The sequence below is a fragment of the Enhydra lutris genome, unplaced genomic scaffold, assembly GCF_002288905.1.
Source record: "Enhydra lutris kenyoni isolate GAN:26980312 unplaced genomic scaffold, ASM228890v2 scaffoldscaffold4, whole genome shotgun sequence".
Taxonomy (NCBI): Eukaryota; Metazoa; Chordata; class Mammalia; order Carnivora; family Mustelidae; genus Enhydra; species Enhydra lutris.
The window spans coordinates 54,577,034-54,604,250 of record NW_019154088.1 but is presented as its reverse complement, the minus strand read 5'-3'; the positions used below and the strand labels follow the sequence as shown (position 1 = coordinate 54,604,250).

General features: G+C 37.0%; 1 protein-coding gene and 1 pseudogene across 2 annotated transcripts in view; both read right to left on the bottom strand.

Annotated features, from left to right (window-relative positions):
* Window positions 1–27,217, bottom strand: part of LOC111160014 (AT-rich interaction domain 4A) — a 63,183-nt gene that overhangs the window by 7,197 nt on the left and 28,769 nt on the right. Inside the window, exons 12-21 of one of the 2 annotated variants that reach the window (XM_022522785.1) lie at window positions 22,266–22,338; window positions 20,747–20,841; window positions 20,496–20,593; window positions 19,713–19,944; window positions 15,277–15,527; window positions 12,662–12,859; window positions 8,506–8,590; window positions 7,486–7,687; window positions 4,164–5,297; window positions 3,321–3,425 (exon numbers count right to left, since the gene is read on the bottom strand). In XM_022522785.1, the coding sequence (XP_022378493.1) occupies window positions 3,321–3,425; window positions 4,164–5,297; window positions 7,486–7,687; window positions 8,506–8,590; window positions 12,662–12,859; window positions 15,277–15,527; window positions 19,713–19,944; window positions 20,496–20,593; window positions 20,747–20,841; window positions 22,266–22,338 (2,473 nt within the window). The remainder of the gene's footprint in view (window positions 1–3,320; window positions 3,426–4,163; window positions 5,298–7,485; window positions 7,688–8,505; window positions 8,591–12,661; window positions 12,860–15,276; window positions 15,528–19,712; window positions 19,945–20,495; window positions 20,594–20,746; window positions 20,842–22,265; window positions 22,339–27,217) is intronic. The other variant, XM_022522788.1, reaches the window with a different exon arrangement.
* On the bottom strand, window positions 3,569–3,891 carry LOC111159089 (annotated as a pseudogene).

Genomic DNA, 27,217 nt, shown 5'->3' with positions numbered 1-27,217 from the left:
TGTTGTTCAAAGGTCAAGTATACTATTGAATACTTCGAAGTTAAAAAGAATGAGCTAAAGTTTATAAGAACAAAAATGGCAAAATAGCCAATATATACTGTTAAATAAAAAAGCAAAGTTATAAAACAATATGTACAGTATTGCCCCATTTATGTTTAAAACAAGACATAAAGCTACCCAAATTGCATAAATGAAAAAGCACAAAAAATACTTGATGTATATACACTTCCTTTAACATACATATAATAAAATGTGATCAGATAATCATTTGCAACTCTGTCCCTCCTCACCAGATTTGTACTTAGATATGCTTTTGCTTTTCACTTCATTACAAATTAGAATTCTCTCAGTTTTACTTTTTTTTTTCCCCCCAATCTCTCATACCCAACTTCCTTCCTACTCTCAAAAGCCAACCTTGCCTTCTACTGAAAAAGCAAAGTTGAATGTTACGTACTCAATTTCCCAGCCTCTCCTCTACATGCATCTGTCTTTATTAACTTTTGGGGGCGCTCAGAAAGAGGAGAATGCTTTTGAAGACCAATCTCTTCAGCTGTACTCTTAAAACCATCCACTCACAGCTCCTCTAAAATAGCCCAACATCAACTATCCCTCTTCTTTTATCTTCAGCTTCTTTTCCCAGTCTACCAACATGCTTACATCCTTCCAACCCTGAGAGAGGGAGGGAACAGAAGGAGAACTTCCCCTTTTAGCTGGCACCTCTTTCCTTCTCTTTAAAGTCGAATTTCTTGAAAGAAATTCTTTGTTATCCTGATTTCCACATCTTCTAATCACATTCCCATGCTCTTGTTAGGGTCCCAACATTTATAATTCACCAAATTCATTGAATGTATTTTAATCATATTACATATCCTATAGAATTCAAAACTTTCTCATTCAAACCCACTAGCGTTTAGTGACTTGCATTTGTCTCTGATCAATACCCATATAAAGACAGCCCACTGAATTATATTTTTGGTTCTTTTTCTTTTCATTTTACAACTCTCCCATGGCAATTTCATCATCTTGCAATCCTTCACATACCATCTTCTAAAAACAGACTCTTCTAAGCTCCAGACTCCTACTTCCCTAATACTGGGTACCCCTAATTCAACATTCTCTAAATTATTCTTCCAACAACCTGCTGCTTCTCCTGTGTTCCATATGGTCATGAGCAGGTCCCTCATATGTAACTAACAGTAACTGAGTCCCACTGATTCCATCTCTTAAATTCATTTCTTCTTGACAAATAAGAAATCCCAAAAGTAAAACTGATGATCTCCTTTCTTTTTAATCTTTTTAACTTTTTAGACAATCCTTAAACTTACAAAAAACTTGTAAGATCAGTTACCAAAAAAATGTTTTTCTGACCCATTTGAAGTTTAAGTTACTCAGCCATACTTGAGTACTTCAGTGCTTCTTTCCTACAAATAAGAACATTCTTCTCGTATTAGTTATCGGCAAACTGGCCCCAAACTTAACAGTTTAAAACTACAAATGGTTATCTCTGGGCTATCTGGATATCCCAGATATCTCACAATATCTGGGATCTGGGAGAAGCTTGGCTGTGTAGTCTGGCTCAGAGAATCCTGCGATGTTGCAGTCAAGCCTTTAGCTGAAGCTGTGGCCTCGGAAGACTTCACTGCAGCTGAAGACTATGTTTCCAAGATGGTTCACTCATGTGGCTTTTGGCAGGAGGCCTCAGCTCCTTGCTTGCCGTTGACAGGATGTGCTCAGTTCACCATGTGGACCTCCTCATAGACTACTGTGTCCTCAGGACTTGACAACTAACTTTCCTCAGACCAAGGGATCCAAGGGTGAGCAAGGAGGAATCTGCAGTGCCTTTTATGACCTAGTCTCTGAAGTCATATTCTACCACTTCATTTAGCCCACACTCAAGGGAAGGGAATTAGGCTTTGTCTCTTGAAGGGGAGAATATCAACAGATTTGTAGGTACATTTTTAAAACCACCACACACTTAGAGAACCATAATACAACAATCAAAATCAGGAAATGAACACAAACATATTAACATCTAATTCGCAGATCCTGTACAAGCTTCTCTACTTGACCCAATCATGTCTTTTGTAGCAATAGGATCCGGGCGAGAATCATATGCTGCTTTTAATTGTCATGTCTCATAAGCCTCCTTTAAATCTGCAACAGTTCCTCTTTCCTTGACTTTCATGACCTTTGCAATTTCTTAAATTACAGATCAGTTATTTCATAGACGACCCTTCAATTGGAATTTGTTGGTGGTTCCTGATGGTTATATTCAGGTTATGCCTCTTTGACAGGAATGTTACAGATGTGCTCCTGTGTTCCTGTTGCATCCTGTCAGGTAGTACGTGATTCCTATCAGTCCCATTACTGGTGGTGTTCACTTTGATCGTCTGACAAACCTATCTGCCAGGCACTATGACGTTATTAAGTTGCCCTGTGTAATTCCTGCTGACTCTCCATTCTCATTTCCCATCACTCCTCCTCTGTACTCTGTATCTGTATTGTCCAGCCACTAGCTACATGTGGCTCTAAGAATTTCAAATACGGTTCAAAAGTTTTCCTCTGAAATAACCTTTTATCTTATATAAACTATATGCTCCGTCCATAGGATATGTATCTACTGTAACCTAGAATTTTCTTTTCAGCCTTGTATGAAGGCATGTTTTGGAGATAAGACTTTGTCAAAATCAACCATGTTTATTTCTGCTATATTCCACAACCTAGTTTTATTCCACACAGAAGTCTTTCTCATGTATGCTATTCATACTGATTTACTTTCTTGTTTGTTTCTGTAAGAATCTTACTATCTTCTTGTTTTAAAAATACCATGATACTATTTAGAAATCAGCTTTTCTAGATTCAAGTAAACCATTCCACTCAGAAATATAAACTTAATCTGCTTTTACCACTAGAACAAATATTACTTTCCTATTATTCAAGATTCTCAAATACGTTCCTCAGTATTAAACCACTTTACATAAGAGATACAAATGAAATGAGCATAAAAACGAATCAGCTATCCCAGCTCCAAATAAAACTGACAAGCCCCTTCAGATTAAAAACCAGTGGAAAAATTGCTATTTCCAGAACATAATAAACCAAACATTTAAAAAAAAAATTTTTTTTTTAAATTAAGTAAATTCCACCCCCAACGTGGGGCTTGAACTCACAACTCTAAGAGTAAGAGTCACGTACTCTACCAAGTAAGCCAGCCGGATGCCCCTAAACCAAATTTATTTTTAAATTGACACAAATGATCGAACCAACAAAATGCTGAAAATATTAACACTATGCTAAAGCCAGTATTGGAAAGCACCAACCTGTTCCATTCTTTTCACTTTTGGCTACAGCACTTGTTCGCTTTGGGGTACGCTTTTGTTTTTTTGCCAATAATCCGCTATTTCCATCACTTGGCCTTTTCTGACCTGAAGTAAGGGGAAAGAGACAATTGAAAAAAATATATATCATTTTGGATACCATTAGTTTATTATAAAAGAGACATGGAAATTATTTACATGATTAAAGATTCCACAACTCAGTGGAATGGGCAGCTTCCCATGATGCCATTTCAATAATGATTTATTAAGTCTATGTGCTTTCTGAGAATGTCACCATCTCCAAATAAAAAATAATCCTTGTCATCTAGAATGACTTTGAGCCTCCATATTCTGGGAGAAGAACTTTATCTCCAACTTTCACACTAACTGGTTGAATCTCTCTACCCTTTCCTTTAGAGCCCGATCCAACAACTATTACTATTGCTTGCAATACTTCTCCATCAGAGTTTTCTGGAAGCATAATGCCTCCTTTGGTTACAGTTTCAGCTACACTCGTTTCAACTACAACTCAGTCAGAAAGGGGAAGAAACTTTCTAAACACCTGTCCTGCCATAACTCCCACTACCGCAGTTCGTACTCCTCTCTGGAGCCACGGCCAGGCAAGAGCAGCTGTAATTATTCACCTGTCTACTCCAAATAAATTTCTATATATACTTTTTTTTTTTTTTAAGGCAGGGGAAAGGAGAGGGGGAGTCTGTAGAAAGGAAAGCACAAATAAGAGGGAGGGAGGGAGGGAACTTTACTGCTCAAGAGCTCCTAAAACTCTTAACTTATTAATTTTGGGGTTGATCATAAAGGCTGATATTCTCCCTAGAAAGTCCTTACCCTTCTCTCTGTTTTCTCTTTCTTGAACAATTATACTACAGGTACCAGAGGCAACACTGGCTTCAAACCCATTCGCTGATTCCCTCTCACAGAGACCTTCTTGAGATTCTTCAGCAATGCTATCAACTTCAATGGTTATGTCACTCTCACTTTTTATACTTCGAGACTCATCTTGACTGAGAGTAAGTGGTGAAGCTACTGAAAAGTTATGCTGTACTACAGGGGGAAGGGCAGGTGGGATAGAAACAAGAGAGTTAGACTCAGAGCTTTCAACTACTGCATCTTCAATACTGGTCTTATCCTTCTCATCCAAATCATCCAGATCAACTTCATGGCAAACCAAAGTCTCAGGCCCAATCAGAGGCATTGCATCCTCTTCTTCTTTCCGTGGAGTATTTACAGTTTCTTCAGCGGGATTGTCAAATTTTTCACTAGTCAATTCTTGAATGCCTTGGTTTGACTCTGCAATTAATGATGGCATTCCTTCATTTTCTATTTCAAAGTGTTGCTCAAAATTTAAGTTTTTCATTCCCTCAGATGCAACACAGTCACTGGTCTTTTCTTGACATAAGCTGTTTGTCATTTCCATTCCATTCTCAATTCGTATTTTTTTCTCTGGTGATGACTGTCCCAGTATTTTCCGTTTCAACTTTTTTTCTTTTGCACATTGGTCAGTTTCATCTTCGATAGTAGAAGAGAAGTTTTTACTGTCTAATGAAGAAAATTCTAGACTCTGAGTTTCTATATGAGGTTCACTTCCAGCTTCATCCTGGCTAAATGACGAAATCTTTATAATTTCTAAAGAAAGGTCTTTTGTCTTGCTTCGTCTTCCCTTTCCCTTAGGAGATTTTTCAGCCTCTTTCTTAACTTCTTCTATGTGTTCCACTTTACTTCCAAAAATCTGTACTATTTGTTCATTCTCTCCAACTTCTAACTTCAGTGTTTCTAAAGGCTGCATTTGTGTCCTTTCATTTTCTTTTAATATATGTGCAGCAATCTTTGGATTTTCTTCATCTACTTTATCATCATTTAAATTTTCACTTTTTTCTAGTTCTTTACCCTCAGGAGAAAGATCTTCATTCATCAAATTCTTTTCTAAAAGGTCTTCTGTTTCACTATCCGATGAGCAAGAGTCTGCAAAAGGAAATATTATATTACAAAGGTTTCTATCTTAATTACCAATGTAACTTTAGAATAAAAATTCTACCACCCAAACAAAACTCTTAATCATGTATCTCTGAGTACATCCCTGTAAAAATTTCTGGCCATACATTTATTTGTGCCCTAAATGCGGGTACTTCAAATTAAACTCCATGTAAAAAATACAACACATTGAAAATATTACTATCTCAATTTTATAAAAGAACTATTTTGCATTTTTCACTAGTATCATGTTTAGGCTATGTTAATCCTTAGAATAATCAAAGGACTGGGGCACCTGAGTGGCTTAGTTGGTTGAGCATGCCACTCTTGGTTTTGGCTCAGATCATCATCTGGGGGTCATGAGACTGAGCCCCACATCAGGCTCAACACTCAGCAGGGATTCTGCTTAGGATTCTCTCTCTCCCTCTGCCCCTCACCCCTGTACTGTCTCTCTAAAATAAATAAATAAATGTTAAATTTAAAAAAAAGAAAAAGAAAAATCAAAGGACTAGTACTGAAATTATATTAAGTTAATACATTAAGTGGTTTGATCTGAGGTCTAATAGGTACTGATTAATAAATGTGATGGGCATTTTGTGTCCCTAGAAAGAATTATTTAACATAATTCTGAAAAGAGGAGATATACAAAATGAGCAATTTGAATTCCCAAAAATTTAAATGTTCTTCTGATTAAAAGACATAAAAGTATAGGCAAGCAAACTTTTTTTTTTAAGATTTTATTTATTTATTAGAGAGAAAGAGATAGAAAGCACAAGTGGAGGAGCAGCAGGCAGAGGAAGAAGTAGGCTCCCTGCTGAGCAGAGAGCCCAACACAGGGCTGGATCCCAAGACCCTGACCCAGGATCATGACCTGAGCCGAAGACAGACACTTAACTAACTGAGCCACCCAGGTGCCCCTAGTCAAGCTACCTTCTTGCAAAAGAAATCATTCTCATTAAGTTAAAGAATTTTTTAAAATAATAAGGGCTGTAAGGAGCTATAAAGTATACTTATTTTATAGTAAATTATTTTTAAAAATAATAAATTAGGCTGTAAGGAACTATAAAACATAAAAATTCTGCTCACATGGTGATCATATTGTAAACAAGTTCAAAAAGGCAAACCTAAATGTATTTTTTTAAGTGAAAAGGTATAAGGTTTTGTGATTTTATCATATTCAAAGTTTAGAATCCATTTGTTCTCCTGTTAAAAAAAGAAGTTTCATCTAGGAGTTGAGCAAGACTAAGACTACTATGTATATAGTTTTGTAGTTTGTACACTGCACAGGAGCATGCTATCAAAGGACACCTTACGCTTTGTGGGTATCTAGCATTTGTGTACTATGACAACTTCGCAGCAGATGGCAGTAAGGAGGTATGAGCATACCCTTCTCTATTTTACACACAAACTCTGTATGGACAAATGGCAATCTCGTAGTTCAGAATACCTTTTTTCTTGAAGGGAGGGAAAATTTCATATAAGACCACTATTTAACATTTTAATTTACATGGGAAAGCACACAAAGGAAGAAAGGTGGGGGTAAAGTTAAAAACAAAATAGGATATATTCACCTATACTCATCACAAAATGCCTATATTGCATTAGTTTGTGCTTTTTGAAAACTCTGCTCTCAGTTTTGTTGAAATATCCTAGGTGAACAGCACTGAGTTATGAGAAACACTGATGCACGTCTGAAAGTGCAGCACAGAGAAGGATGCATGACTTGTCAACCCATCTTCTTTTAAAACAGAATATTCTGGGGCACCTGGGTGGCTCAGTCGTTAAGTGTCTTCCTTTAGCTCAGGTCATGATCCCAGAGCCCTGGGATCAAGCCCTGTGTCGGGCTCCCTGCTCAGCAGGAAGCCTGCTTCTCCCTCTCCCACTCCCCCTCCTTGTATTCCTTCTCTCTCTGTCTCTGTCAAATAAATAAATAAAATCTTAAAAAATAAAATAAAATTAGAATATTCCTACAATAAGAAAAATATTCCCAAATTAAAATAAAACCACTAAATTTTAAATAAACATGATATACTAAAATATTTTCTTCAAGTCAAATTTTGTAGTGTAAATTATATGAGATTAAAAACTTAGATGACCTCCTATGAATCTCACACACAAGTGAAGTTTTATTGTTTATATTATTGATTTTTTTAAATCAACGATCCTCAAAATCGAGCACCTTCCATTCCATTTGACAGAGGTGAGCTGTCTGGCATATTGCTGCGAGCCCTTCTGGTACCTGATTTTCCTTCACTGTTTGGAGTCTTAGACAAACCATACGGCATGTTCGATGAAAGTGTAGATTTTAAAGGAGGTCGTCCTCGTTTTGACTTTTGCCTCTCCTCTTCCCTCTTTTCATCCTTTTCGCTGTCCTCTTTATTCTGGGTAACAAAAACAAAATGTATGAAAAGGGCCAGTGCCTTAGAAAAAATAAACATTCTATTTCTCCAAGGAGGATCATAACTCAGAAAGATTACATATTTTATATGTCAACTCTTAATTTGTGCTTATAGAAACGTTAAAAGCAAGTTGTTTTCTAACACAGTTTGTATTTATATGAATATGATAGTCTACAGTTTGCAACACTGCAATTACATTGTGAAAGCCAGAGTCCATGCATTAGAGAGATGCACAACTACTCAGCACCTTCCCCACCTCATTCCTTACTACTCCCTGAGCACCAGAAAGATATCTACATTAAACAGACAAAACACTAGGTGAATCTCTACAGCAAAGGCTGAAAATCGAGGGTGTGGTTGTGAGTACAACTAGCCAGTAGGTATGTGTTTTAAAATCTCGTATTAGCTTTCAAGACAGTGACTTAAACAAATCCTAAAATCTGGCAACCCTGAGTCTGTATCCCACAGGAGACTGGTGAGTTCCACCTTCCCTTGGTGAGGAAAGTGTCCTCTTTTTTGTCACTATCAACCCTGCTTTACCCTTTTTCTGTATAGCTCCTATACACATTTGAGTTTGAAGCCTATACCCTAAGGGGTCCCTGGTTTTTATCTTTCCTAAAGCAGTATGATAATGTGTTTACATTTTTGTTCTTTTAGGTTCTGGGTTATAAGAGAGAAAATCACAACTACCTTAAAAGAATCAAGAGGATTATCATAATGAGAAAACAAGATTTATAAAAAACAGTACAATATAAATAATACCTATATTTATCATAAAGGATATGACTCTATATACATACTTTTGCTTTTTTCTTCTGTTTTTTCTTTGGTCCACCTTTGTCCAAAGGCCAGATTATCCTGTCAGCCTTCACCCATTCATCATACCTTAAAACAAAGAAAAAAATTAGAACTTCACAATACCTTATTTGAATGTATGCACCAAATAATACAACAGTGAGAAAACTAAAGAGTCTGGTTCTAGTGTTGGCAGAAACGTGGAGAGCACAGGGGCTGGCTTGTTTGTAACGTGTGCCAGCTTGTGCTGGGTGCTTTGTTGACTCACCACCAACCGTTGAAGGCAAGAGAATGTCTTAGGGTAAACAAGGTCAGAGGAAGAGCTAGGTGGGCAAACTCTACACAGACTCACAACTGAACCGCTCTTCTTTTCCACAACTGTACCGCTCTTCTTTTCCACAACTGTATTTTTGTTTCCCACAGATCTGAGCTTAATGCAATACGTGTGTGCTACACTGCCATTCACCCTATTGACTGAATAATGCAAAGGGAAATCAGGTGAATTCCCATTTGTAATATGATCAGTTCCAGGTTTATTTATAAAGTCCTTGTCAACTCTCTTTTCCTCTCAGAACTCTATAGCCTCCAGTATTTCTAGGGAAATTTTATTCTGAATTATGTCACCTCTAAAATTCTGGAAAAAAAAAATTTTAAGATTTTATTTATTTATTTATTTGAGAGAGAGAGAGCATGAAGGGGGGAGGTCAGAGGGAGAAGCAGACTTCCTGCTGAGCAGGGAGCCCAACTCAGGACTCAATCTTGGGACTCTAGGATTATGACCTGAGGCGAAGGCAGTTGCCCAACCAACTAAGCACCCAGCTGCCCTAAAACTCCGAAAATTTTTAGAGATATTTCATTTCCTTTATCCAAGTTTATCTGTTTAGCTCAAATTGAAAACTCATTTCCCCTATACCTTTTTCCAAAATATTAACATCACTTTTAAACTTCAACATGGTCCAAGTTACTAATCAGGGGCAAATAAAAAATTAAACTTTGTAGAACTAAATACCAGTTCTTCCATGATGTAAACATATAGGTATTCATAGAGCTCGATCAAAATCTAAAATCTGAACATTTAAGCAAAAAAATACTACAGGCAGTTCTTGTTTTGAACTGCACTGTGTTAATGAAAAACATCCTCATGCTTTGTAACCCAGGTACCATGGTGCCGTGCAAAGTAAGAACATAGTTCCAATATCCACATTTTGGCAGACTCAGGACCATGACTATCTATTCTATGGTTTGAATACTATCTCTTCCTGGACTAACCCAATTATTTTCATTTTTCCAGGTATTCTTACCTCATTTAGAAATATTCACTCATTTGGACATTTACTGAGGGCCTACCAGCATCCCCGGCACTGTATGAGGAAATATGTAAAGAATAATAGAGAAGAGGAGGAAGGTCCTTCCTCTCTGCAACTTGTAGTATGGTGTGAAAGACAGTAAAACCAAATATAGTCTGGTAAACACAATAAGAGGGCTATTTATGTGTCTGGTCCGGGGCTAATGAAGGAGTAAATGCCCAATTCCAAAATTCCACAGGACGTATCAGACAAGCAAGAAGCACAGATCTAATCTAGAGTACACTGGGGCCGGAACATACTGGCTTGGCCACCACAGTATGTCATGTAGGTACTCCAGCATGAATAGTGCCAACCAAGGGCGATCCCAGAATTTCTCAACTACAGACCAGAACTCACCTCACAGTTGCACATGCTACCATGTTGCAGAAATCCAACGGATTCTCTAAGAACTACAGTGATTCTGTTTCAATAAGCAGACCAGAATGATACTAGCTTTTAAGAGTACAGAAGGACAATGAAAAACCACAGACCATGTGAGTAGCTAGTTGAGAAGATAACCAACTAGGGAGAATGTAAGCAGATAATAAAATGACTGTTGAGAAAAGTCATATAGTAAAACATTAAAAAGATAAGCACAAGGATGATAGGTAGGGGACATTCTAGAAAGCAGAACAGAAGAATAGACTCACAACAGAGGGTAAGTAAGAGTAGATGGCAAGGAACTGAACAGAAGCAGAGGAAAAACGAAGGTTATCCTGTGCTACAACTGCAAAAGCAGTGACTCAGGGCTGACAAAATGCCCCCCCCATTCAACAATACATGCATACAAAAGAACAATCTCAGAGATGGACTAAAGAGTTTGCATAGAATTACTGAATCGTGTTATGTGCCCGAAACTAGTATGTCATTGTACATCAACTATAAACATTCAATAGTAAACATTTTTTTTTTTTAATTACAAAAGTTTCGGGGCACCTGGATGGCTCAGTCCGCTCGCTGAGTGTCTGACTCTTATTTTGGCTCAGGTCATGATCTCACGGTTGTGAGATCAAGACCCACCCCCAACCAGGTTCCAAACTCAGAGGGAGTCTGCTTGAGATTCTCTCTCTCTGTCCTCCCCTCACTCATGCTCTTTATCGCTCCCTAAAATAAGTCAATAAACTCTTCTAAAAAATTTAAAAAGTTTGTTCCTAATATTGGCAGAAGTGTGAAGGGCATAGGCTGGTTTGAGAACTTTTTTTTTTTTTTTAAGATTTTTATTTATTTATTTGACACACAGAGATCACAAGCAGGCAGAGAGGCAGGCAGAGAGAGAGGGGGAAGCAGGCTCCCTGCTGAGCAGAGAGCCCGATGTGGGGCTCAATCCCAGGACCCTGAGACCATGACCTGAGCCAAAGGCAGAGGCCCAACCCACTGAGCCACCCAGGCGTCCCTGGTTTGAGAACTTTTAAAGTTTTATATAGTATTCATTAAACCCATACTCTTAAAATGATGCAAAATGAAAGAAACCTAACTCTCCCTCACTGAAGAAAACAGGGGCGCCTGGGTGGCTCAGTCACTTGGGCATATGCTGTCGGCTCAGGTCATGATGCCAGGATCCTGGGATGGAGCCCCACGTTGGGCTCCCTGCTCAGTGGGGAGCCTATTTCTCCCTCTCCCTCTGCTGCTCCCCCTCTCACTTTTTTTCTGCCACCCCCCCAAAAAAGGCCTTAAAAAAAAGTCAGTATTTATTGAGCATTTACTACATGACACACACTGTTTTAAACACTTTGTATATTAAAACAGGTGGTAAGCACTATTTCTCACATCTCTATAAAATATGTACTTCATCTTCCCCAATTTAGAGGTGAGAGAACTGACACATAACATATTTGCAATATGCAGGGAAACCTTGAAGCACATTGGCTCCAAGCAAAGACAGGGGAAGCAGAGATATTAAACACAAGACTTTCCAAAAGAGACAGAAAAGTAGTCCCTGACATTCAGGAACTGGCTTAGTACTATCAGCCACACAGCTGATCTGGCACTCATAGTCAGGTCCTGTTATTCTCCTGTTGAACAACAATTTCATAGAACAGCAACATCAGACAAGTCCATTCCATGAGCATGATGGAACAAGACAAAAGCATGACTTCATAATTGTTAGTATCTAAATACAGTAAAAAAAGGAACATTGTCCAAGCCACAAAAATGATCTTCATCCTTATCTTGAATCACTTGCTGCTGCTTTACCAATTACAACACTAACCTTGGTCTAGTCTTCTCTTCTTTTAGATAAGATTTATTAAGATAACCAGAATTATCACCACTTCCTGACCATGTCCAATCCAGAGCAAAGCCCACTCCCTAAACCCTCGCCACTCAGGTGCCTCATCTAATTAAATCAACCTATTTAGAATTATTAGAATGCTTGATACAAACTTCATTTTGAATAAATGTAATAAACAAACCACCTGCACTGCTGAGAGCTTCGGGCCTGCCTCCCCGCCCATGTCCTGAAGGATGTTTCCACATAATCCTGGGCTACTGCTGTTCCCAGAAGCAGTGCCCTAGACTTTCATTAATTCATCTAATAACACCCTCTTATTGAGATGCCCTCTGGTATGCCATACTCTGTTCTCTCACTGCAAATGAGGAATAAATTCAACCTACTCAACTACAGATAGGATCCTGGTGGGGTGGAAGTACTGACATAGCTAATAAAGCAGTGGGGATGTTGAGAGTTTTGGAGAATTCAGATAAAAGGCGTGCTTTATAAATACCTATATACCATTTGGTTTAGTCCACAACATTAAACATCTTTTTGAACCATGGAAAGAAATTGCAATAGTAAGAACACAGATTTCTTGCTTACCTGACGTTCCATCCATAATAATGTACCAAGTATAAAACTTCTCCATCATCAATTTCAGTGCTTTTAATACTGGCTTCATAGATTTTCTGCGTTTTCCCTCGACCATATTTTACTTTCACTTTGGTTCCTGTTAGGCAGGGTTCCATGTCTTCCTCATCTTCCTCCCCTTCAGAGTCACATTTGCTTTCTGTTTCTTCCCTGCGACAAGTTAATAACATTGATAATGCTACTAATTTAATGGAGAACAAACTTAATACATGCTAAAAGAATCCAACATGTAGAATAGTCAAAACCTAAGTATTACCTTAATAACGTGTCAGTGGAGGAGGAGAAGAAGGAGGAGAAGGAGAAGATTTTTATGGACTACCTACTAGGAATTTATTTATTATGTAAAGGTGCACTGTACTTTATACAAGTAAATCTGTATTTCTTAAAGGCCAATCAGTAATCACAGTTAATGATGATGTAGAGTCTGATTAATCACTTTTGATAAAACAGAAGATCCATATCCTTTGAAAAAGTCTTTAGGATTCATACTCAAGTGCTACCTTATTATGTGAAAATTATCTAGCTTGTAACTTCCTGCAACTAAACTGTCGTAAATCTTCTCTACCCAATTTGGAATGGTTCTTCGAAGCTGTTTTAGTGAGCAGAATAATGAACAAGGGCTATTTACCTGAGTAACTATCTTTTAAATTTTGAAGGTTACTCTACCCTAACAAAGAAACAGTAGATATTTGAATATTAGGTCACCGGTTGAAACTGTGAGATACCACCAGAACAAAGCTTTGTGTATCTTGTATTGATTTCTGTGTGTTTTTACTCCTGTTCCATCAAGCTTTCTTTGTTTCAAATAATCAGGTAGAAAAGAGACTGACATGGGAGGTCCAACAATATTTTAAATATCTTTACAAACAAAACATTCTGTATTAACCCTCATAAGGATTCCAAAGAGATTTGCACCAAAGATCTTTCTAGTGTCGTAAGAGTTTTAAATGCTTCAGAGGAGGCACTGTGCTATAACAAACACAGGGCATTAATTTGGGGACCACTAGAGGAACTGACATGAAGAAGCTTTTCAATCCCATTTGCCCTAGGAATGTTTTATCTTGAAGGACACCTTCCAAATTATATCCTGATAATGTAATTTCAAAATACTAAGAAACTACTTCAAACAGAAATCTCTACAGATTTTAAAAAAATCTGTTTCTATGATTCCTGTTATAGAATGAGAATACAGACTATGTTTTTCTATCTATTCAATCTTTAATAAAGGGAATACTGTTCTTCATATTCAAGTCTGTGAAACTCTAAAATAAGTATCTGTTCCGTTTACATATCAACTATAAATACATTTTGTATTTACATGTGTTATGTGTTTTATGTATTATGTACATATAACATGTATTTTGAGGTTTATTTTTAACAAAACTTCAAACTATAATAAAGCCCTCCTTTTTAAATGGTTCACCTTTGCATAAATTTGTCCAAATGTTTGAAATACTACACTCACATCATTATATTCAACTCCAATTATCTCCTCCCAGTTTTCCTAATACTAATACTACTACAGAACTTTATTTACTAATCTAATTCACACGTAATTGTGATAGCTCTTGTACCTATTTTTACTGGTTCATAAAATTACCTCTTCCACTCACCAATCATTCCTAATTTTCCAAATATTTTCTCAATGGTTAATTTTCAACTGGGCGTCAGCCACTAGTTGGATGCAGCAGGCTACCTTTCCTCCATTTTGCTTAACAACTCAAATTTCTAGAAAATTTATCATCATATAATGTAATAATTGAAAAGTAGCTATGGAGAAGAGCTTATGTTACAAGAACATGTGTTATGCTGTTGTTGCTGAATTAAAATTCATTTTTTAGTAGCATATAAAAATTAGTAAATCCATTTGACAACACAGAAATGGCCAACTAAACACAGTCGGACATTACTTCGATCTAGCTGGACTGCCTGATCCTTGGTTATCTTTAAGTCAGTTCAGTCCATACATGTATAATACATGGGAAAAAAAAAAAATACCAACACTCAACAGCAAACAGGATGGACATTAAAAAAACTGAAATTTATTGGTGTGATGTGGGGCAAGAATGTATTTTCCAAACTAGAATCAGGGGTGCATGCCACTTATTCCAATACAATAACTTGAAAAAGAAAAATGTCTTAGATCAAGCTAACACACAGAAACATCTGCTAGTACTGTGCACCCATGTGTTTGTTAGCTTTCCCACATTGTACCTTTTTTAAAATGGAATTTTTGCTGTCGCTGTTTCCTCTTGTCCACTTCCTCCATTTTTCTCCAGCTCCCTTCCCTGCTGTCAACTGCAGGACCTTTCTTTTGACTGGGTGGCGCAGCCTTCTTTGAGGCCACTGTTTAGGGCACAAGTGCTATTAAAATGGTGCGACCAGTATATTCTCCAATTCCGAAAGGCGATACACATCATCTTCACAATGTGTCTCACCTTCATTAGACAAGAGGAATGGAAGTCCCAATAAGAAAACATTCCCTCAAACCTGAATCTCTAAGCAGGAACAGAGCGCTGCTGTACCCCAGACAGGTGCTTCTGGAGAACAAATATAAGATAATGTACCTCTCTTGGCTTTTCTCTTCCTCTTCATCTGAGTCTTTATCAGAATCCTCCTGCTTTTTAATTTTCTTCTCCTTTTGCTTTGGTGTGCTTTTTCTCCCCAGTAGTAGTTCATTTTCTTTTTTCTCTGCGGTTTCACAGTCATCGACTACATCCTTGTTTTCTGTATCATTGTCTTTTAATTTGTCTTCTGTTTTCTCTTCTTCAATTTCTTTTTTAATAGAATGTGCATCTCGAGCTATTCTCCTTCGTCCCTAGTAGAAGGGGTAAAAGCTTTAAAACAGCTATCACGACAAAGGAGGAAAAAGCAGAAAATGCTTCTTTTTCTGAAACCTTCACAGCAATGAGCAGTCATCTCTCTGGCTTGAGACAGGACAATGACAATCCATCAACCCTTGTGTACTTTTCCTTTCAACCCATGTAAATTACTTAATTATGTCCATGTCTATGATCCTTGGATACATACTACAGAAAAAACAAAAGTTTCCTCCTTTGTCCAATACATTATTTTCTCAGTTTTATTATTTCTTGACTATAATGATTTTTTTAATTGAAGTACAGTTGACATACAATGTTATATAAATTTCAGGTGTACAACACAGTGATTTGACAATTATATACCTTATGCAGTGCTTACCATAAGTGTGGTTACCATCTGTCACCAGTCATCACAATATTACTGACTATATTTCCTATGCTATACTTTTCATCCCTGTGATTTATAACTCTTAGTTTGTGCCTCTTAATCCCTCTGTATTCATGAGTCTGTTTCTGTTTGTTCATTTGTTTTTAGATTCCACATATATGTATTTATTTATCCTTGTAGACTTATTTCACTTGGCATTATTTTATCCCATTTTTAGTTATTTCTTGACTATAGTGAAAGTTCTAAAATAATTAACTAAATATCAATGACACAAGTTAACAATAATTTAAAAAATAATAAAACAGCCCCCTAAATTATGGACTCTTCAAAAGCTCTGTGATCTCTAATTTTCCATTTTTAAAAAAAATTTACATTATCACTTTCTGTGTCACATTTTAAAAGAACTGAATTGGGGCACCGGGATGACTCAGTCAGTTGGGTGTCCAACCCTTGATTTTGGCTCAGGTCATGACCTCAGGATTGTGAGACTGAGCCCCTGCATCAGACTCTGCACTGGGTGTGGAGCCTGCTTGAGATTCTCTCTCCCCTTCCCTGTGCTCACTCCTCAACCCCCATACTCTTGCTCTCTCTCTCTAAAGAAAATAAAAATAAAATAAATTTTAAAAATGGAAGGACTAGGGGCGCCTGGGTGGCTCAGTGGGTTGAGGCCTCTGCCTTCGGCTCAGGTCATGGTCCCGGTGTGCTGGGATCGAGCCCCACATCGGGCTCTCTGCTCTGCAGGGAGCCTGCTTCCACCTCTCTCTATCTGTCTGCCTCTCTGCCTACTTGTGATCTCTGTCTGTCAAATAAATAAATAAAATCTTTAAAAAAAAAAAAAAAAAGAAAAAAAGAAAAAAAATGGAAGGACTAAATTGCATCAATGGCCAACAAGTGAGCTGATTTCTTTGAATGAGTGTCTGGAGAGCTCACTGGGCCAGCAGTAACTTATTCTCCCCCCAGGAAGCTTTCATCTAGCCTCTTGCATGCTCAACTGACCATGAAACTGGTAAGCCATTTCATTCTCTCCTAAATTCTCCCTCAAGTTCACCTCCTCACACTGACAGAGTTCCCATCTACCTGGAATAAAGAGAGGACATAAAAGGGGCCAACAACTTAAGGAGCACTAGACTACATTACAATTAATACCTCAGTAAAACAAATGTTCTCCCTTGTTCCTATGTGCTACTTAAACTTCAAAGTTAGAAAAAACGTGTGTTTTTCTCATCACAAAGAAGTAGAATATAAGTCCCACAAAGGCGGAGACTCTGTCTTCTTCACTTCTATATCCTATGCACAGAGCAGCTGTTCTTTAAATACTTGTAGGTAAATGAATGAAAACAACTGCTATCTATTAGACTTTAGGCCTATATACCTTTGTCCCAGAAATACCACTTTTATTTTATAAGTTTATTTATTTAAGTAATCTCAAAATGTGGGGATTGAACTCACAACCCCAAGGTCAAGAGTCGCATTCTCTTCTGACTCAGGCAGCCAGGCATCCCAGAAATCCCATTCTTAGGATTCTGCCTTCTATATTCAGACAAATGAGGAGGAATTTTTACAAGGACTTTTTTTTTTAAAGATTTTATTTATTTATTTGAGAGAGAAGGAGTAAGAGAGAGCATGAGAGAGGAGAAGGTCAGAGGGAGAAGCGGACTCCCCAAGGAGCTGGGAGCCCGATGCAGGACGAGATCCTGGAAGTCCGGGATCATGACCTGAGCCGAAGGCAGTCGCTCAACCAACTGAGCCACGCAGGCGCCCCCAACAAGGATATTTTTTGCAGCACCTTTTGTAATCATAAAAAATTTAGGAGAAAATCTTAAGGAAGGTAAATTTATGGTACATCCATACTATGTAGTACTCTGCAGTATTTTTTGTAAGATGAAGAACATCTTTAAGAACAAGAAAGTATGTCCAAAATACATGTAATGGGGGATATTATTCAGTCTTAAAAAGGAAGGAAATTATGACACATACACAGATTGAACCTGGAAGACATACTGACTGAAATATGCCAGTCAAAAACGGATGAAACAGGGGCGCCTGGGTGGCTCAATGGGTTAAGCCTCTGCCTTCAGCTGAGGTCAATGATCACAGGGTCCTGGGATCGAACCCCACATCAGGCTCTCTGCTCAGCAGGGAGCCTGCTTCCCTGTCTCTCCCTGCCTGCCTCCCTGCCTACTTGTGATCTTTCTCTGTCAAGTAAATAAAATCTTTAAAAAAAAAAAAGAAAGAAAGAAAGAAAGAAAGAAAGAAAGAAAGAAAGAAAGAAAGAAACAGTAAGATTCTACATATCTGAGGTACCTAGAGTCATCAAATTCATAGAGACAGAAAGTAGAATGGTGGTTGCCACAAGCTGGGATGGGAGGTTACTGTTTAATGTCTAGTTTCAGTTTTGCAAGACGAAAAAGGTACTGGAGATAGACAGTGGTGATGAGTACACAACATATGAGCGTAGTTAATGCCACTGACCTGTACATTTAAAAATAGATGATGCATATTATGTGTATTTACCACAAACTTTTAAATTAAAAATAAAAATTAAAGAAATGAAACAAACCATTTGAATATTTCATTAAATTCACTAGAAGATTCTACTTACTAGATGAGGGTTAAAATGGACAGTTTGAAAAAATGGTTTCTAAGCACCAAAAAGAGGAATTTCATCTCCTCTTTCACTAAATATTATTTCATTCAAAAATAAGATGTAATAGTAACTGAACTCCTTTGATAGTGTGATAAATTTTTCCTTCTAAAATCTGGTTAAGTCCTGGGCACCTGGGTGGCTCAGTGGGTTAAGCCTCTGCCTTCGGCTCAGGTCATGATCTCGGGGTCCTGGGATTGAGCCCCGCATCGGGCTCTCTGCTCAGCTGGGAGCCGCCTGCTTCCTCCTCTCTCTCTGCCTGCCTCTCTGCTTACTTGTGATCTCTGTCTGTCAAATAAATAAATAAAGTCTTAAAAAAAAAAATAAAATAGAATTTGATAAGTCCTACCACACAGACACCATTTGACAACAATCAAAATAGTGGATGACCATGTCCGCAAAGGACTTATATACTAATGGAGAAGAAGAGCAGAGTTAGAAGATTAAAGCAGTGTGCCTGTGACTAGAAAATAAGATGAAGTATAAAAAACTGCCACGAGAAATGTACATGTAGTGTGCTGCAGGTAACAGAGAAAGAAAAGATCCCACCCAGCTGGAGGCACAAGTATTACAATGAGGAGATTCATGCACTCCACAGCTATTTACTAAGTCCTTCCTTGTAGATCAAGCACTATTCGCAATGCCTGGGACCGGTCAATGAACAGAATAAACGCTAATCCCTGACCTCATGGAGTACGATTCTAGTGCAGACCAGGGTAAAAGAAACAAATATAAAAAAGAAAATATAAAGTAAGTTACAGATAAAAAGAGCAACCTTAGAGGGATTGCAAATACCAAAGAGGTGCGGTAGGTTACAAGTTTAGATAATGTTACCAGGATAAGCTTCAGTGAGGTGACTTTTTAGCAAGACTTGAAGGAAGTCCATATGTGAGACTGACCCCAGATGAGAATGAAATCAAAAGACATAAACAGAAAACAACAGGAGGAATGGTTTTCTCAGCTAGAAGAAATAATATGAGCTATATTTAGGAAAAAATAGCCACACTAGTCTGCCTAAAGTACAACTCAATACTGAAAAATAAACTAGGTTAATTGGACCATTTTTTGTGTATATCTGAAAATGTCCATAATAAAAAATTATAAGTAATGTTTAAAATAAAGCAGGTAAAACTAATGTTAACTACTTACTCTTGGAGATTTTAATTCTATTTCTTCTCTTTCACTTTCACTGTTTGAATCAATATTTTCCTCAGGTTCACTCTTCACTTCTACTAAAGGCATTTCTTGATCTACTTTTAGAGCCTCTTCCATTGATTCTTCTAAGTCTTTTTTTTCCTCTTTTACTTTTGGTTCATGATGGTGAACAGTTCTGAACTGAATATTTGCAGAACGGCAGTATTCCTCAAAACCATAGAGATACCTAGAGAAACAATATTTCATTTTAGGAAATGTTAGGCTTTACATTTAACTTGAATACTATATTATTACACACACACACACACACAGATTTTTAAAAAGTAAAACTCAAGACTTTTTTTTTTTTAAGTACTTTTCCTATGTGACTAATTTCTCAGTGTTTTATACAGGTTATCAACAGAAATACTGATCATAAAATTTCTTCCTGAAAAATCTGCACCTGTGATAAATGAACATAGCTATCATAGTTTTGATATGAAGGCTATTTCACCATAAGCGATATAGCTCTGTAACATGTATCACCATTTCAGATTATTAACACTGCTGCATCATCCCTCACTTTGAAAAGGAAATCAGGACAATATAGAAAATGGAGTAAAGCAGACCTGGTTCAATGAAATAACATTCAGTCACATGTATCTATTAACCTAAACCTTTTTATATACTTTCTCTAACTTCAATGTTCTTTGATGTGTTCTTGTTTAACTGTTAACAAATTAAATGGAAAATATTCCTGTAATATGTATTCTTTGATGAATAAACTATACTACTTACTTTCTATAAGCAGTTTTTACATTGTAGGAAGCAGCTGAATTCAAAATAGGAATGCCAAGGTCCATATAAATTTGCTTCCATACAGCACCACTATCAATCTGGAAAATTAAGTTTTTATTTGTTAACATTTACAAAGGGAAATAATCTTTACACTAATATTCTAGGTTCGTTAAGAAAATGTGCTTATTACCTACAGTGCATATAACAGTGCAACATTAGATAATTTAACTTTTCATTACATCCTTACTTACATTATCACATCCGCCTTGATGATAAACCAGTCTAAAGAGTTTGAAGAGATTGAGATCTTTATAGCCCAAAACAGGTGGTTTGTTGATTGGAGTACCTTTTTAACAGGAAGGCAGAAATAACATTTTTATTCAAAGGGAAAATGCTTTTACAAAGCTATCAATAAAAAGCTTTCCAACTTCTAATTTCCCAAGATTTATTAATCAGAAGCATATATTTAAAGAACCCTAAATTATTTAAGACAATACAAAATATTCTCTATATTCTTTATTCAGCATTGTGATAGTCTTTAGATTTACCTCTATGATTATTAAAATCACATCTCTCACAACTAATAAAATCACCTGTCACTGAATTGGGGAGAACTAAATCCTTCAACTACAAGGCGTAGCCAACAATGCTGCTGGTTCAAGAAGTCTGGGCAAGAACATACACAATGGAAAGGGTACAATATAGGGCATACATCCATTTTCACTGCTTGAACACAAACGTTAAGACTGTTAACAGTAATCTGAAGGATGATTTCCCTAAGTCACAGAATTCCTAGGACTAATTTATTAGAGGATTTTCCAGGACTTATGTAAAGTCAAAAAATAGAATAATTTATATAGGCTGTATTTCTTTTAACTGTATTAGAAATCTTATTCTTGGAGCACCTGGGTGGCTCAGTTGGTTAAGTGTCTGCCTTTGGCTCAGGTCATGACCCCAGGGTCGTGGGATTGAGCCCCAAGTTGGGCTCCCTGCTCAGCAAGGAGTCTGCTTCTCCCTCTCCCTCTGCCGCTCTCCCTGCTCATTCTCTCTCACTCTCTAATAAATGAATAAAATCTTTAAAAAAAAAAAAAAAAGGAAAGAAGAAGAAATCCTATTATATTTAGATAGGAACTGATCATCTATTTTGTTTCATTTGTTGAGATCCAGGATCAGGCTAATTTTACTTGCTGCAAAGACCGCACCAGTAACTAAATGGGTGTGTAGATTAATTACTATTGTTCCCTTTCCTTTACTGAAATATTATTATAACAATGTTCGGTTTTGTAAGTCTCAAGTAGACTAAGTATAATTATACCTATACAACTTTCATATATATTTCTGTTCAAAATAAGTATTAATAGTTGTTTTTATTTCAAATATTTATTTTCAACTCTGATTCTTTTTTTTTTTTTCTTTTTCAAGAATTTTTTTATTTATTTGCCAGAGATAGAGAGAGAGAATACACACAAGCAGGCAGAGAGGCAGGCAGAGGCAGCGAGAGAAGCAGGCTCCCTGCCAACCAAGGAGCCCGATGCGGAACTCGATCCCAGGACCTTGGGATCATGACCTGAGCCAAAGGCAGCAGCTTAACCAACTGAGCCACCCAGGCGTCCCTCAACTCTGATTCTTAAGGCTTTACTTAAAATCCAAATCCATATACCTATGACTCTAATAAAAATAATGCATAAACCTAGAATGTTAAAAAAAAAAAAACCTAGAATGTTAAACTGTAAAAGAAATGACTACTTTTAAATAACAAGCATGAAATACCTCTGTCTTCCATAAACTTATAAAGCTGTTGGAGGAAGTTGTCCCTCTCTTCAGGATCAAGTTCTTCCTCAGGCTGTAAAAGTAAAGTATATAAATACAAAGAACAATGAATAGGGTGAGATACAGTCTTCTTTTTTAATTTGTTGTTGTTGATGAACACAACATAGAGGATTTTATTAAGTTGGAAAATATGAATTTCCTCCAAATGCTACAATGCTAGACTTTAAGTCATATTTTTATAGAGCTGATTTGATACAACTGTCAAAATACACAATCTCTACCCTTTACCCATCTACCATTCTAACCCTACCCTTGAATATCAACACAGGGACTAAGAGTAACCATGAGGAAAAGGTTCAGGAATCAGTAAGAGTGTTTTCACTTCATTTGGTTTAGTTTTGTTTTTTTTTTTAAATCCATCAAAATGCATGTGGTCCACAAAAATATATTGATAAGCACAATAATTACAAATATATTTATTATTTTAAAATAGCGCACATAACTTGTACCCTTGGGGCTAATACATTATATGTTTATTAAAAATTTTTTTTAAATTAAAAAAAAAAAGCAAAAAATATATATATAAATGTTAAAATTTGTTACTGTTGAATGAATATAAACTAGAGGTTACAAAGTCACATGGCAAAGGTTTTTTTTTTTTTTTTTTATAGCATAGTGGTTTAAAGATGTTTATGTAATTTCATTTTGTCTCAGGCCCCACCATCCCTTCTTGTATCACATTAGCCTGCTTTTCTCATTTGCCCTTCTTGCACAGCCTCTGTAAAAAAGACTTTGCAAGCCCTGAAAAAAAAAATGAAAATTATTTCTTAAGGAAGGAAACTAGATTCATAACCACAAATTCATTCCTGGGGGTGGGGAATCAATGGAAACACTCATGTGAAAAAAAACAAAAACAAAAAAAACTACTCTCTCTGCAAGTACCTATCTAAGTGTTAATTATACTAATTATATAAATCTAATGATTTCTTCTTATAATGTCAAAGTCTTGTCTCTAGTCAAACAAACAGACTATGGGCTTCAATAAAATATTCTCTTTCCTGATTGACTACTTATAAACAAATACTTGGGAAAATTCTTACTTAAAATTTAACAATACTATGGAGAAGGAGAAACAAAACAATATCTTTTGTCCACATAAATTATTATAATTTAATTTCAGAGTACTGCTTTTCTGTGTTCCAAAAGAAGAATTTAGAGTTTTGTCTTTCAAAGCCATGATCAAAGCAAAACTAACTATCAGCCAATAGAGTATTCACCGTCCAGAGAGCAACAGGTCCTTTAAAATTACGTATTAAGAATTTTAATTGCTAAAATACAGCAGCCAGAGTCAATGAACATGCAGTTGATTAAAATATACAATTTTAAAAACCATAAGGCAATCACGGGAAAGAGAATAAAATCTTTTAGTACATTCATTCAGAATGACAGCACTGGAGTATTCTGAGTTTTAACAAATACAAAGAAATTAAATCAAAGTTCTAAGCCTCACAAATTAGCAATATGGAGTCAACAGGGGTCATCACTAAATGTTCCAATCAAAAGATGGCAATTTTTTCCCCTTGTGAATTTAAAAAGTCTTGCTTTTGCAAAGTAATTAGAACAACGACCAATGAGTTAACTCAAAAAAGAAAAAAATAAGCCACTAGCCCAAGAACCATTTCAAATATTATTTCAAATATTATTTTTAAAAGACTTCTGGTATGGGGCGGGAGAGACCCCTTATGCCAGACCACCCCTATGCTTTGCTTCTCCCTCATAATCACAATAGTTTCTCCTCAGACCAATACCTCATTTCCGGTAGTTATGATCTTGCAGAATTCAAATAAAGCCCTTGTATCCAATATACATAAAAAAGTATTTTTTCAAAAGGCACTGACTTGAAATCAAAATTTGTTCCAAAACAAGTTAAAAAAAAAAACAAACGAACCCATCAGCTGCAAATTAGGTATTAAGGTTGTACCAAACATTTCATAAATTCTTACTAAGTTTTATAGATAAAAATTGGTATTTTGAATATATTTGATTTTAAAGTTAGTGGATGTCTGGGAAACCTGGGTGGCTCAGTTGGCTAAGCAACCAACTCTTGATTTCGGCTCAGGTCATGATCTCAGGTCCTGGGATCAAGCCCCATTTTGGGTTCTGTACTCAGTGGGGAGTCTCCCTAAGATCCACCCCCCTCAACCCCGCCCCAGGCCCCGCACACTTGTGCGCTTACGCTCTCCAATAAATAAATAAACCCTTAAAAATAAAAGTATATGTCCAAGAATGTATTGAGTTCAATGAGAAATTATGGCCAGAAATTTCTGAGTTGAGGTGCAATTACCAGATGTAAAAACAAGACATAAATGAATAAGGAATTCTGCTTATAAATAAATACCTGCTTGAGAAGAATTTTCCACAAGAAAAAAGATGATAGGAACACCTTTTTAAATTTACCTGATCATCATTGCAAAAATTAAAACTGCTTAATTTCTTACAATAACTAATTCTTCACAATCTTTTTTTTTTGCAAACAGCTGTGTTATTAGTCACCTTGGACTAAAACTGCATATGCTAGAAAACACCTCCAACTAGAAGAATCTATCTTTATGACTTTTTTATGGGGGCTCATGTTTGCTCTTATGGTGTACTTTCTCTGTTCATGGTATTTTTAAATGCAAAGTCCTCTATTTTAAAAGATCCATTTATTTGACAGACAGAGATCACAAGTAGTCAAAGAAGCAGACAGAGAGAGAGAGAGAGAGAGAGAGAGGAGGAAGCAGGCTCCCCACTGAGCAGAGAGCCCGATGTGGGGCTCGATCCCAGGATCCTGAGATCATGACCTGAGCTGAAGGCAGAGGCTTTAACCCACTGAGCCACCCAGGCACCCCCAAAGTTCTCTATTTTTAAAGATTTTTTTTTTTTTTTTTTTTAAGTAATCTCTATGCCCAATGTGGGGCTCAAACTCACTATCCCAAGATCAAGAGTTGCATGCTCTACTGACTGAGCCAGCCAGGTGCCCCTGTTCGTGGTACCTTCATACCTATGGCATCTCTCTCCTGGTCAATAACCAGAAGGCGTTCCATTCTCAAAGGGCTTTAGAGTAGGAGAAGCTTGTAATAATAAGAGGTAAAGTCCACTAGACTGCTGATATGCCTTCTTCCCTTCATTCAGTCAAGTATGTGAAGAGGAATTATGTACCCAGTAAAATGCCAGGGTCGAGAACAGGATTAAGGATATGGAAGAAGGATGAACAAGATAATTTTAAGAAATCTATAATTTTATTTAGCATCAATATATATTACCTAGTGTTATATATGTAGTTGTGCATCTATCTATATATATTAGTAAATTATGAATTTTCTGACTTTGGAAACTGTATCTTCAAATTCACTTCAGACATTTATTGATGGCAACCATGAGTCAGGGAAGAATATACAAAAGTACTGTGTTTAAAATGAGAAGATCTACTTTCTACTTTTGACCCTCTGAGTCTAGCAGAGGATGCAGCAATGAAAAACAAGCCAACAAGGGGCGCCTGGGTGGCTCAGTGGGTTAAAGCCTCTGCCTTCGGCTCAGGTCATGATCCTGGGGTCCTGGAATCGAGACCCGCTTCGGGCTCTCTGCTCCGCGGGGAGCCTGCTTCCTCCTCTCTCTCTCTGCATGCCTCTCTGCCTACTTGTGATCTATGTCTGTCAAATAAATAAATAAAATCTTTAAAAAAAAAAAAAAGAAAAAGAAAAACAAGCCAACGTAATACAACATTAATAGTGTCGCAAAATACATAAAAGAATATAGGATGGGGTCAGCGGTTCTGCTGGAGACGGAGTGATAGTGGTTGTATTAGGGAAAGCCTCAAAATGTGAAGAGTAGAGAGCCCAGGAGCTAGAGCAAACAGCATAAACAGGAGGCCAGCAAAGGCAGGCTGTGATTAAGAAAGCACTTTCTAATAATATGCTAGAGAATCAGAACTGGAATGTGAGAGAGCTGAAGAGGAATTATATTAGATTTGTGTTTTAAAAGCTCTCTGCCAATAATGAGCTTGATGGATGGGAAGGGAAAGGAAAGTGACTGTAAGAATCCACAAGGAAGAGGATCAACGCTTGGATTAGTCTTGCTCTCTGATGATGGAAAGATGACCCCCTTCTCCAGAAGGAGAAAGAGAGAGAGGAGTAAATGCTGAGATTCTTTTTAAGTCTAAAGTACTCATGTTTATAATCTTGAAGGTTCCCACACATTGTAAGGGCTCGAAAGGTTAAAGACATGCCTACTTTACCCACAATTTTATCACCAGGGATTGGAATTTAGCTAAGACATTCTGTTAGTATGTGAATGAAAACAATGTCTGTGAAAATAAACTGGGGAGATTTTCTTCGATTAATTTACATTTGCTGAGTTTCAGAGCTAGCATTAATGATAATATAAATTTAACGGGGGTCCGAGAAAGAAAAAATAAGAATGGCTGAGAATGGGGGGCACCTAGCTGTACTCTGCAGAACCAAGCACCACGGGAAGCACAACCAAAGAGGCAACTCCGCAGATGCCCCTGGGCTGGGGGATGGGCACAAAAGAAGCAGTCACACCAGCAGCTCTGCTCATGCTTTTATTGTAGCCAACTCTAAGTCTGGAACATACCAAATAGCCATACTGATTTTTTAAAAACATGCAATAAATGCTAGAACAATTTATGACTGGGGTGAATGCACAGAACATTTATAGGTCATACCGAACCTTAACTCAAGCAGAGCTGCTATTTGTTCCTACACAGAAATCTTGGATTCTATGTAGATTCTTTTTGGATTCTTTAAATCTCAGCTGTTTTATATCACTGAGTTTATTCGACCTTCCTTCTATTTGCCCTACTATATTTAATCCTGTTTAAAGGAATGGGCAACAGAAGAGTGATACTTAATGAAATATACCTGAAAACTCAACAAACAGTTTCTGAGCAA